Raw genomic sequence first — 12,682 nt, forward strand, 5'->3', positions numbered from 1 at the left:
GAGCAAAATAATAGCTTTGGAACAGGAAACTTCCCGGGAGATTTACTGTAGAGACAAATGCAAATCCAGGTGATCATGATGATAATTTGAACAGTGTCAGGGCTGTACGGGGGAAGACTTCTACTTTGTTAACAGTACATTCAATGTAAAGTTAATGAAGCAATATTATTTAATAATGTAAAATGTATCAATACTGGCTAATTTATTCTATTGGTTTGTAAATTAAGCAGTAAAAAGTGAAAGATTCATTAACTGGAATGAGATCTGTCATCAATGACTAGATCATTGAACAAGCCTTGAAGACTGCAAAAGTTACGCTTTCACATCTGAAGTATAATTTTGAGAAGCACGACTGCTTGGTGTAAACACCAAAGATTTTCTAAGTGCAGCCTGATAAGCTGCATGCCTTACATCCATGTGGGTCTCAGCTGCATGATGTCACCCCATGGGTCCGCAGTATGATCCAGGCTAGAAACTGTAAACGAATGTTGTCTTGGAGTGCTGGTTCTCCAGGGAGGGTCAGATGAAAAAATCGTGAAAACACCATGTCATCTTTCTGTGCACGACTGCAGTTTGTCTGAAACTCGTGGAGCACTCCGTATTTACGAGGAGCAAAGAAAATTACTTGTAAGGTATTTTTTTCAATTCTTTGTCAAGATAAGTATTTCAATGCTACATTTTTTTAATCAAGGATAAGTTTAAAATAAACTATGTTTAAAATAAACTATGTAAATAGATCCTGAATGGCGGGAAATTGATTCAGGATCTATTTAGGGACAAGATTTAATAGTTAACCTGTGGTATTGTTGATGTTAAACAAGTGTATAATTGTCCATTATACGTTAAGATTTAGGAAAGTATTTGGACTCCGATTGAAGGAGAGAGAACGCAAAGATTCAAAGAGTTGTGAGTGATCAATATGTCAATCAAAGAAGCAGTGGGCTTAGGGCTGCTAATGGGTCAGTTACCAGAGGATCTGGAGATCAGGTCCAACGTGGTGCGGGTCTTCATTAGCTCAACATTCTCAGGTAAGAGATGTCCATCAGCTCACCTCAGGCTCTGTGCTTTGCCCATACATGGCTAATGTTAGCGTGCTGACAGTAAATGCAATCGATCTGGCTGTTTGCAGATATGAGCATCGAGAGGTATACTTTATTGGAAAAGGCATATCCAGAACTTCAAGCTTTCTGTCAGAGTTTGGGCCTAGTCTTTGAGGTGTGTGGTTTACGACTTGAAAATCTCTGTGACACTCTTTGTGTGTGTGTGTGTGTGTTTACTTGTGACTGCTTACAAACAGAAACCCATTGCATGGATAACAGCAAAATTCATACATTTTTTAAATCGTTTACCAGGATCATTGATGGAATAGAAGTGAGAGATCTGCCTCTTTGTGATTAGTAACATACCTCAATAGAACTGATGTCTGGGTGGGAAAGAAAGTCTCAGATATCTGTAAGTGTGCAGTTGAGTCCAGTAATGCAGTGGTTCTCAAACTCGGTCCTCGGGACCCACTGCCCTGCTTGTTTTCCTGCTATCCCTGACCTACACACTGCTGATTACCTGGATCAGGTGTGTGCAGTCAATCAGAAGCTGAAAGACAGCTGGGACTTGTGTGTGGGGCAGGGATAGCAGGAAAACAAGCAGGGATAGCAGGAAAACAAGCAGGGCAGTGGGGCCCGAGGACCGACTTTGAGAACCACTGCAGTAATGGCGCATTTGCTTGAATAAGCAAAAATCATCAAATGAATCGTTGACATTATTCATGTGGCAGGCTTCTCTGCCATAGTTCAGTTTGAGTAACTGTATCATTATTAGTCTGTTATTAGCACTGTTATAACTGATTATTTATAGCCTTAATAACTACACACAAGTAGTACTTATTAAATAATTCAAAATCACTGTATTGTTAAACGTCATTACGTTTCATTGCACAAATACTGGAACAAATAAAATAAAAAATGAATACATACTGTACACTAATGTTGTAGAAAATAACCAGTTGCTTATACACTGAATGAACTGTTCAAGTGTTTATTAAATCATTACTACATGTTTAAATATTTATATATTTTTTTCATATAACATGAATATTAAAGCGTCAGAGTTTATTGTTAAATTGCCTTTTTAGCATGCAGTTAAACAAAAATCCATTATAATTCCTGTTTCGGTTTTACATATCTACAAGGTTTGCTTGGTTTTTCCATTTGTTTTACTTCGGCGAGATGTTTAGTATTAGTGGTTTTGTGGGGAAAAAAAAGTTGAAATCTTGTATCTAGGTTAATAACTCTGGTTGGGTTAGATTCTTAAAATATCTGGTTGGGCGCTATAACCTTGTACTTGAAGATGAATTATGGGAGGTGGATGTTTGGAGATATTCCAGCAGTCTTCCAGTAGCCGGGTCCATCCATCCATGTTGCAGTATAGTGTTTCTGGGGGGCTGGGGTCTATCCCAAGGTGCCACGGAGTCCGGGGACTAAGCCATGTGCGAGAAATAATTGTTTATAAAAAATAGGGAGGAACTAAACACAAAGGAGAACATTGTAGACAATTAGGAATAAATTACATAGTAAATTTTTATTTAGTTAAATATTTTACATGAATAGAAATATTTGTTTTTTATCTATTAGTTTACTGTTGGGGCAGGGAACCCTAATCAGGTCCTGCCAGGTTATTTAATGTTGACGTTTGTAGTTCTTGACAGATACTCTCTTGATATCATTTCCAGGTTGTGGATTTAAAATGGGGAGTTTATGATGCAGTTGCTGTGGATCATATGACCACTGAACTGTGTCTAGAGGAGATACGATCCTGTAAGAGGGTGTCTGTGGGCCCAAGCATCACTGTGAGTTTAACACGTCTTTAGCTTTTCTAGTATTATGTGTGCAGCTTTGAGTGTTGAGGGTTTGAATAAAGGTTCTTAATGTTACTGCTTTTTGTGATGCAATTTAAAAAAAATCTTTGATCCTCTAAGGTTCTACTGGGAAATTGCTATGGACATCGCCCTATTCCCCGGCTGATCCCAGAGAATGAGTTTGAGCTGCTGTTGGCCAAAATGGCTCAGAATGAGGAGGGAATAAGGTTGCTGAGGCAGTGGTTCTGGAAGGATGATAACTCTGCTCCGCCCACCTATGTCCTGCAGCCAATAAGCACTCACTTCCCTTATTATTCTGACATTGGGTCTGAAGATGGTTCCTCGCATGACAGTGATGTCATCAGCTGGCAACTGACCGAGGCTCGGATTTTGGGGCTTCTTCGTACTGCTGCCCTACAGGCTTCCGAGGACGGAGATCTCAGCACAGAGCAGAAACAGATATACTTTAAATCCGGTCTGGGAATTGCACTGAACTGTGTAATCATTGATAGAATACAAGCTGAAGTTTTCCAGAAGGTTATAAAACAGTCACTGAAGTGTTTTTTCCCCTCCTCTCTACTTTCCAGTGAGCGAGTGGGAGATTGGACAGGGCCTCCTTGGGATTCGAAACAGCAACCAGCATGCTGTGGTTTTCGTGAGGGAATTACCACGGCTGAAGAAGAACGAAAGCCAGGGAGCGCTCGGCAAGTTCATTGACTTCACTGCAAATGGTCTGGTAGATACCGAAGCGCAGGACCTTCTGTCAGCGCTCAAGTCCCGCATCTATGCCACGTGTTCTGACTTTCTGAATTTGCATTGTTTGGAGCTTAGGAAAGGCAGAATTAATCCCAGCTGCAAAGAACATGCCCAGTATCTCCAAAGTTTCTGTGAACAATTTGTTTCTCAAATGAAGGCAAAGATCAAGTGGGCAACGGCGCAGACACCAGATCAAGAGTGGTGCTGGTTGCTGAAGGAGATCAGCCATCACCTGGTGCTAAGTTCCGCTAAGTGTGCCGTCTTTTGTGGAAGAGAACATCTCTTGGGCAGGCTCTGTCTCCACATGTGGGAATCTGCCAGTGACCGTCACTCTCCGCTCGTTGTGCACGGACCTTCGGGAATCGGCAAGACCGCGCTATTGTGCAAACTGGCGCAGGAGATGCGTGGGGTTCTGGGCCCGAAGGCCGTGGTTGTCCTCAGGCTTTTAGGAAGCTCTCCCTTGAGCTCTGACATCAGCACTGTCCTCAAGAGCATCTGTTTACAAATATGCGGAGCTTGTAGTTTGCCGCTGCCAAACTCACTAACCACCAACAACCACGAAGCTCTAACAAGGTTTTTTCATCTCACTCTTACTAGGGTATCACAAAAGAGGCAGCCACTCTTCATTATACTGGACGGCCTAGACTATCTTTCAAAGACCTGTCATGCTCACAGGCTATACTGGCTTCCCAAAGAGATTCCCCCAAATGTCCATCTTGTGGTGTCCACGCAGGAGAACAGTCAACATATCTTAAATAACTTGGAGGGATTGATAGAACCAAAACACTTCTTTGAGGTTGAGCAGTTGACGTTTGATCAAGCGAAAGATGTCATCCATGCTTACATGAGCAAAGTGAAGCGTCGCCTGACTCCAGAGCAGCACAATGTGATTCTGAGCATCATAAAGATCTCTGGCAATCCACTGTTGCTCATGCTGGCTCTGAACACAGCGAGGCGTTGGGCGTCATACACCCCGGTTTCAGAGGAACAGCTGGGCACCACCTTGCAGCAGGCTGTCTACATATTATTGCAGGGCCTGGAGAAGAAACATGGGAAGCTACTGGTCAGCTCTGCACTTGGATACATTGTATCATCAAGGTATAAAATAGTTTCATTTGGCGTACCTTTGTTTTATCTCAATATACCAATGCAATGGTTTTTACTTGAGCTTATTGTAATGCTGTAACGTTTCCTTTCTCAGAGATGGGGCATCAGAGGCGGAGCTTCGTGACCTGCTTTCGCTGGACGATGAGGTACTAGCTGAGGTGTACCGGTACAAGCTGCCTATAAATCACACTGTTGTCCGTCTTCCCCCCTTGCTGTGGACACGACTGAGGCATGACATTGATGAATATCTACTGGAGAAAGAGGCAGATGGAATCAAGGTGCTTGGTTTCTGTAATAGGTAATGTAAGACACCTTTTTTTTATAGGGAATTTGAGTATATACATTTGGAAACCACTGGACATGTTTTCATCCATCCATCTCCCGATGACTTAATCCAATGCAGAGTCACAGGGCAGAGATTAGCTCCTAGATTACTAGCAGTCAACTACTGTATTGGCTTACTTTTAGTTATGCTTATTAGACTATTTCTCAGTGTATAATCGTATATGTACACTTGCCAGGCATTTTACTGAAACGGTACAGGAGATGTACCTGTCTTCAGAGCAGAGGACCAAGAGACATCAGGTGTTCTCCGAGTACTTCCTGGGGTGTTGGAGCCAGGGCAGAGTCAAGCATCTCCAGCTGCCTTCCTTTCAAACCAAACTGAATGCTGACAGGAAGGTATTTATGTATTACAAAATTCACTAATAAAATAATGAAATAACCGTTCCAGAATGACAGAATGTCTGAGTGACAGACAACCTGTGCTTATGAATGGTTGCCATAAAGTCTATTATATAACAAATCTCAGTTAAATACAATGGTTTATAATAACAAATGCACGCACTTTAGGACACTCGTGAAAACATTACTTTATACTAAGACAACCATTTGACCATTAGACGCTAAATAAGAATCATATGTACCTGTGCTGACTACAAATATCACTTAAGACAAACTTAGGGAACAGATCTTTTTCATAACCTGGCTACTTCCTGTAAACACAAGGCCCTTAGGAGCCTTGTTGTTAAATGATGAAAGGTGTTTGCATTCCTTTTCAGGTGATCTCTCAGCCCTTATGGTTTGCTGAGGGTGTTGCCAATAAGCGAAAGCTACGAGAGCTACCCTACCATCTGATTCATGGAGGGAGCTGGGAGGAACTGCTTCAGGAAGTCATCGGTAAGGCCGTGTCTGCATTACTCACCAGGAATTGTCAAGCTGGCCACACACAGGCAGCCATGTCTGTGGGAAGACTCATCTATGTCCGTGACAAAGTGTTTTGACTGAAAAGAAAAATATGTAGACCAGAGCTGTTCAAATCACGGTCCTCGAGGTCTGAGTCCTGCCGATTTTCCAGCCTTCCTCTACCTGTGAGCCAAGTGTGAAGCTTCTCTTCCCAATCAGAATTAATAATTATTAAACTAACTACCTGGAAGAACTGAAAACAAGGCCGGGATTTGGAATCAAGGGCCAGATTTGAAGAGCCCTGCTGCAGGTTTCGTTTTTAAATACCATACCTATGATAAAAATGGTGCATTTTGATCAAAATGTTCATCAAAATCCGCTATGATGTCGACCCCTGTTACCAAAACGGATCATATACCCAGATTCAGCATTCCGATGCTGGTATTATGCATGGATCACTCATTTTTCCCAGGCAATGCAGAGTGGCTGTGGTGTCAGACCTTGACCTGTGGGGTGGCCAGCATTATCGAGGACCTGTCACTCTGCCTGGAGGTCCACGACTGTCCTGAGACAGAGCTGGTCCGAGACATGTTCCTACTCATGAAACCTACTTTGGACAGTATAGAGGGACAGATGGGTGAGTATGCCAGTAACGTTTTTTTAATTGCTTATGTCACACTTCTCCAAGGTTCCATATGAATGAAAAAGAAAAAATTTCTGTTGGAACACATTTAAGCTGCTGTGTCATGCGCTCACGCTGACTAAATATTCATTCAGCTCTTCAGTTTGTACTCAGGTAACTCCTTAAAATTATGACGTTACAGTGGTCTTTTCTACTAAATCCTGTGCTTTTAAATCCCTAAAGACCCATCCCTCTTCTACACTGAGATCTTCGCCAGGCTATACTCCCTTGCTGAGATGTATCCTTCTATCATTGGTCGGCTGTACTCCCAGTGTCAGGACTGGTTCGATTCATCGCCCAATCCAATTCTTGTTCCCAGTTGTGGCTTCTTTCAGTCACCAGGGGGACCACTGAAGACAGTCCTCACTGGTTCCCAAAAAGGTGCATATATCCTTCTACAGTTTTATCTTCTGGTGTACAGTAAATGGAGCAAGCTTTATAATAATAGGAAGAATAATAAAATATTTTAATATTTTATTAATAATTATATGGTGTATTTTATAATAATTCGAACAATTGCAATTATTATAATTGTAATTATAATTATAATTTTTTTGGTCTGGAATGTATCTTTCACATGGTGCATTAGTTCAGTTGACTTCTGATATGTGTCATCTTGTTATAATTCATGCTTTTTTATAACACAGTTACATTGTGTATCTGTACATTGTGTATAGCCCCCCCCACCTCCCGTATATTTACCCCCATTGCTACTGGTTACAAACTGACGGCTTCATTTTTCAGGGATCACTGGAATGGATATTTGCCAAGAAAAACATCTCCTGGCAGCGGGCACAACAGATGGCAGTGTGATAGTGTGGCACCTGGACGACCTGGGGGTCGCCTACACACTTACTGGGCACACAGGTGAAGAACCCACACACTTACTGGGCACACAGGTGAAGAACCCACACACTTACTGGGCACACAGGCGAAGAAGCCACACACTTACTGGGCACACAGGTGAAGAACCCACACACTTACTGGGCACACAGGTGAAGAACCCACACACTTACTGGGCACACAGGTGAAGAAGCCACACACTTACTGGGCACACAGGTGAAGAAGCCACACACTTACTGGGCACACAGGTGAAGAGCCCACACACTTACTGGGAACACAGGTGAAGAGCCCAAACACTTACTGGGCACACAGGTGAAGAGCCCACACACTTACTGGACAGATTGGCGGTTTCAAACTACAAGTTTCTTTGTAAAATTACTTTATATATTTATTTTTATATTTAAATATTTTCAATAAAAGACAAGCGTGAATGTTTGCTGAACTCGTCGATCACTGTAGCTCAGCACTGGTTAGTGTGAGGCGTCTCGGCATGTGTGTCTATGTTCTGCGCAGATGCCGTGCTGCAGGTGAAGATAATCAGCAGAGGGACCCGGTGTCTGTCCTTAGCGTGTGACGGAACACTGAGGCTGTGGAGTCTCCTGAGTGGCGGGCAGCTACACATCCTGGACGAGTTTTCCACGGATGCCCAGCTGCCGCCACAGATCCATGTGGTGGAAGGGATGCCGCTGTTCTGCTCCTCATGTGGAACAAAGGTGTGTTCATCTCCCAAGCGTCATGGCTCTGGGAGTTTCTGTTTCCCCCCATACTGCCTGTTTTTTCATTTGGGTGGTTTTGAAGGCGAACAGTAACTATGTACTATGCGCCAATTATTTGGCATCGCTCATATTGGGCACAGAGATGTTTATCCATTTTTATATCCTTGAGCAACATCTCAGTCATGTTCTTCATACTATGTCAAACACTACAGTGCAATGATTATTTCATTTATGTGTTAGGTGTTTGTTTCGGACTGATTTCCAGTCTAGAATAATTGCGCATTTATTCCTAACAGATAAAAGCATGGCAGCTTGAAACTGCAGAACCACTCTTCCAGCTGGAAGGCGCTGGCGAGAAGCCGATCATGCTGGGGTTTCTGGGCGAGGCACTCGCGGTCCTCTCCAATCCAGGACTCCTCACGCTATACGACTCGTTTACTGGTGTGGAGAAGACACAGGTCTGCTTAACGGCCGATCACCAGAAGCTGACAGCCGCATGTACAGTGACCCTTCCGGCTCGAGACGGGCTGGTCGTCGGGTCCAAGGAGGGCGGCCTTTACCTGGTACTGATCTATGTGAAATACATGGCTGCACTCTTCCATTTAATACTAGGTAACAGTATTTGGTGTTGCAGTCAAGACTCACCTGACCATTCATTCCCTGTGGTCACATGTTTATATTTGTAGGTTTCAAGTCAGGGGTCACACGATGTGGCAAGACTCTCCTCTCCAGTTTCATTCCTCGTCCCTTCTGGCGATGAAACGCTGCTGTGTGCAGGTATACTAAAGATGTTCTTAAGCTAACTGAGACTAGATTATGTGCCATGATGACTTTTTATGAATTTTATGCAGAGTAACAGAATATTCCGTGCTGGATATCTGCAGAAGTGCTCCTCGTCACATAGATCAGTATCTGACTTAATCCGTTTGGACGTAGGTTACGAGAAGCAGGTAGCCATGTTCCACGTGCAGGCTGGCTCGATGCAAAGGTTCCTGGCTCAGGCGTTCCAGCACGAGGACACTGTGTGGACGGCAGTCATACCCGGCCTTCGCAGGCTGCTCATCACCGGCTCCGAGGACCACATCATACGGGTCAGAGGCATCAGATTCATTATCATACACCGGAAGATTAAAGATCACAAACAGGAGCTACAGAGTCTGTTTTAGCTTTAAGTGCATAAAGGAAGAATGTGTACATGAAAGCTTACTGAAGATAATATATCTATAATGGAATGATTTCTGTGCTGGGCTGTTTCTTTTCAGGAGTGGTGTCTGTCCACGGGAGACCTCCTGGACTCCTTTGTTGGCATGGGGGCCCGTGTCACAGGGTTGGTCATGTACGGAGACACGGTCATCGCGGCCTCCAGCGATGCCCCGCCGCTGAAGCTTTGGCGGCTCAATTACAATCGCAAGCACAAGACCGCGAGCTGCATCCCGGCCAGCGGGCCGCTCGTGACCCTGTCACGCGATGGTGAGAGGGCCTGCTTCCTACAGCACGGTGACAGGAAGCAGGTCGTCTTGTGGGACTGCCTCACAGGTACCATTTAGATTATTTGCATTAACAACATCAAAGTCATTCCATATCAAACCACCCAGTTTGAGAAAAATTTCTCAGGTCATTCTCTCAGATTCCACTGAAAAAATTCATAACAGTAATGCATATGGTTACAACATACACATGGTCTAATAGGTCATAAGTGACAGGATATAAAACTAAGTGCTTTATCGAGCTTACTATTAGTGAGAAGCTCTCAGGGCGCCGTTTTAAATTTTTGGCCATTTTCAGAGCCTTGTAGTAGTAAACGTATATAAGATACAACTAACACATATAGACATATGTCTCTAAATTGCTCATAGTGTGTGTTTGTATCTGAAAATGGAGGTGCTGTAGGACTTGACAAATTAGGGGACTGTTCCTATATCCAGATGGTTGTGAGTTCAAAGCCCCTGGCTAACAGTAATGGTGTCCAGTTTCAGGGACACTGGCTGGCCTGCTCTGTCTGCCCCTTTGGACAAAAGTGGCTAAATAAATGTAAATGCATTGTGTGTGATGTCATTAACCTCCTCAGCCTTGTGCTCCATGCTGCCTGGCATAGGCTCACTGTGACCCTACGCTAAGAGTTGGATGGATGGAGAAGTTTATTTCCTTTCTGCCACCTTGATCTGCCAGGAACTCCAGCTGAAACCATCGCCGTGTCGTCTGAAGTGAGCTGCATGGAGTTAGCCCAGAAGAAGAAGCTGCTCTTCTGCGGTGTGAAGACCGGCACCATTTTGATCTACCCTTTAGAAAACCTGCCTGAGACCCTGTGTCTCCCCCCGCCTGAGACTCTGCCCAGGGTCTGCTGCATGGCGGTGAGCCAGGCGGAGGACAGGATGGCCGTGGCCTACCAGGAAAGCATCAGCGTGTTTGAGATCACAGAGCGAGACAGATTCCCCTGCGTGGAGGGTCCCTTTCAGACGCTGCCCCTGTCCCTGTTCCACTCTCCCATCTCTTGCATGGCTCTGCTGTCAGATTGCAGGTTGCTTAAAGGTTCAAATTGTGGGCAAGTCGCACTGTATGACTTTAAAAATACCTGCGTGACTTCCCTGGGGAGACACCAAACAAAGATTACGTGCATCACGGTGAGTAGGACGGACTCGCTCGCTCTGATTGGCTCCCAGGACTCGGTCCAGAGGCTGTGGAGTCTGTCCCCTCTAAAGCTGCATTACACGATGGAGCAGCAGGTTAGCACTCGCTGAACGTGCAGTCGCTTACAAGGACTTTGTATCTGCTAAATTAAAAAAAAACTATTTCCTCATTCTTTTCATTTTTTCCCCCCAAATTTACAGGGTTTCATTTTAGAGGGTGTTCTGTGTTCAGCTTTTTCGGAAAACGGACAGTATATCTTCACAGGGTCCCAAGACCGAACTATTAAAGTCTGGGATGTCATTAGTGGTAAATTCTTCTTTTCATTATGTTCTTTTATAAACTGAAATATAGGTACAGTACTGTACAAAAGTCCTAGGCAGTCAAAAACAAATGTTTAAAGCTATTTACCTGGGTAGTAAGTACACTTTTGCTCAGAACAAAAAACAATTTAACATGCGCAAATTAAGAGTAACACAATAAAAACTAGTACAAATTTCTTCTGTTTTCCAAAAAGTTACTGATATCTTGCTGGCTGGCTAGATGAACACCGCTTCAGTTCCCAAACCTCTCCTCAGGGGCACCTCAGCCGTTCCATGTGTTTGTTAAATTTCACCCCCAGCTCACTTAATTAATTAACTTATTTAGTTAAAAAAAAGTCAGTGACGTATTGATTAGCTATATGAGGTGTGCTTGTGGTCAAGTCCAAAAAATACAGGAGTGTGTAGTATGGTTTCTGGAAATAATGGGGTGATTTTAGCAGAGGTTTTGAAATGGCTGACACCCTTTGACAGGTATAATAGCATAGTTTTACACCAACATAAATATCATTTAAACACCATTTTCTTTTGCACAGTACTGCATAATGTTGTATAACAGTTTCTGGATGAAATGGATGAAACCACAAAAAATATTGGCTGTATGTAAATATTTTGTGCTGACATCTTTTTCATTGCCATTTCTAGGAAACCTACTAGTTATTCAGTACGTCTACGCCCCCGTCACCACAATTTTGCCATACAAGGAGGGGTTTGTGGCAGTTTCACAGCTGGGTCATGTGATCAAAGAGAAATTCCAGTGTCCAAGGCAAGTGAACCTGCAGGATAGTCGACTCCAACACTTCCAGAGGCAGTACAGAATCACACCCAGAGAGAGGGAGCCTGAAACTCTGCCTTCAACCACGACTAAAAGCACACAGCAGAAGTCTGCCCAACCCCAGCTTGCTAAGACTAAGTCTCTACACACATGCTGTGTGTTATAACACTAAGTGCCCTAAGCCTTCAGTACTAACTCACTCACCTACAGTTCCAGTCAATACTCCTCAGGCACCTGATTTTTAATTGAATGCATTTGTCACTATTTTGGCTGCGTTATTCACTTTATAGTAAAAGGCCTCGAAGAAATGAGGTCATAAATATCAAATAATTCAATGACCAAGAGAAGTACTCAACATCTCAACATTTTCTCAAGTTTTTGACTAATTTAAAAAGCCCCCATAATTGCATTGCTGACTTGCATTCAGCTTCCAAATATAGCTACCTGGAACTGCTTCTTTAACAATCCTGAAAAGTTCCCAAAAGTTCTGGGCACAAACTGGCTACCTTCCGAATGACAAATGAGGATCAGAGAGCAGTTTAGGTGGGGGGGATGGTGGGGGTCCGGACATCTGTCGCAGCACTCCACCTCTTTTGTTTGTTCACAAGATAATACTTACCGCATAGCCTTGAGGCGTGCTTAGGGTTGTTATCTTGTTGCAAAACAAATGATTTTCAGTAGGTGTGCCCAAACTTTTGACTAATACGGTACTTCTTGATCTGTTATATTGTCACCCTAACTGAACCCTAAACCTGAACTTAACCCTAATGACAAATCTAACCCTAACCTTAACTCTAAAGCCGGCACCAGCCTTAGCCGTAA

At 43.5% G+C, this 12,682-nt stretch overlaps 1 protein-coding gene across 2 annotated transcripts; it reads left to right on the top strand.

Annotated features, from left to right (window-relative positions):
- Positions 1–536: 536 nt before the first annotated feature.
- On the top strand, positions 537–12,295 carry nwd1 (NACHT and WD repeat domain containing 1). Of its 2 annotated transcripts, XM_048975759.1 has the most exons (20): positions 537–632; positions 848–1,028; positions 1,130–1,215; positions 2,726–2,842; positions 2,972–3,326; positions 3,439–4,705; positions 4,809–5,012; positions 5,236–5,395; positions 5,776–5,893; positions 6,372–6,536; positions 6,765–6,962; positions 7,326–7,448; positions 7,938–8,137; positions 8,437–8,703; positions 8,827–8,917; positions 9,077–9,231; positions 9,403–9,676; positions 10,310–10,863; positions 10,969–11,074; positions 11,731–12,295. In XM_048975759.1, exons 2-20 carry the CDS (start codon positions 920–922, stop codon positions 12,024–12,026), a joined length of 4,845 nt encoding a protein of 1,614 aa, XP_048831716.1. In that variant the 5' UTR covers positions 537–632; positions 848–919; the 3' UTR covers positions 12,027–12,295. The 2 variants fall into 2 exon arrangements, with proteins under 2 accessions (XP_048831716.1, XP_048831717.1); XM_048975760.1 differs by lacking the exon at positions 537–632 and having other exon boundaries at positions 788–1,028.
- Positions 12,296–12,682: the final 387 nt, after the last annotated feature.

This window comes from Brienomyrus brachyistius, chromosome 15 (assembly GCF_023856365.1).
Source record: "Brienomyrus brachyistius isolate T26 chromosome 15, BBRACH_0.4, whole genome shotgun sequence".
NCBI classification, from domain to species: domain Eukaryota; kingdom Metazoa; phylum Chordata; class Actinopteri; order Osteoglossiformes; family Mormyridae; genus Brienomyrus; species Brienomyrus brachyistius.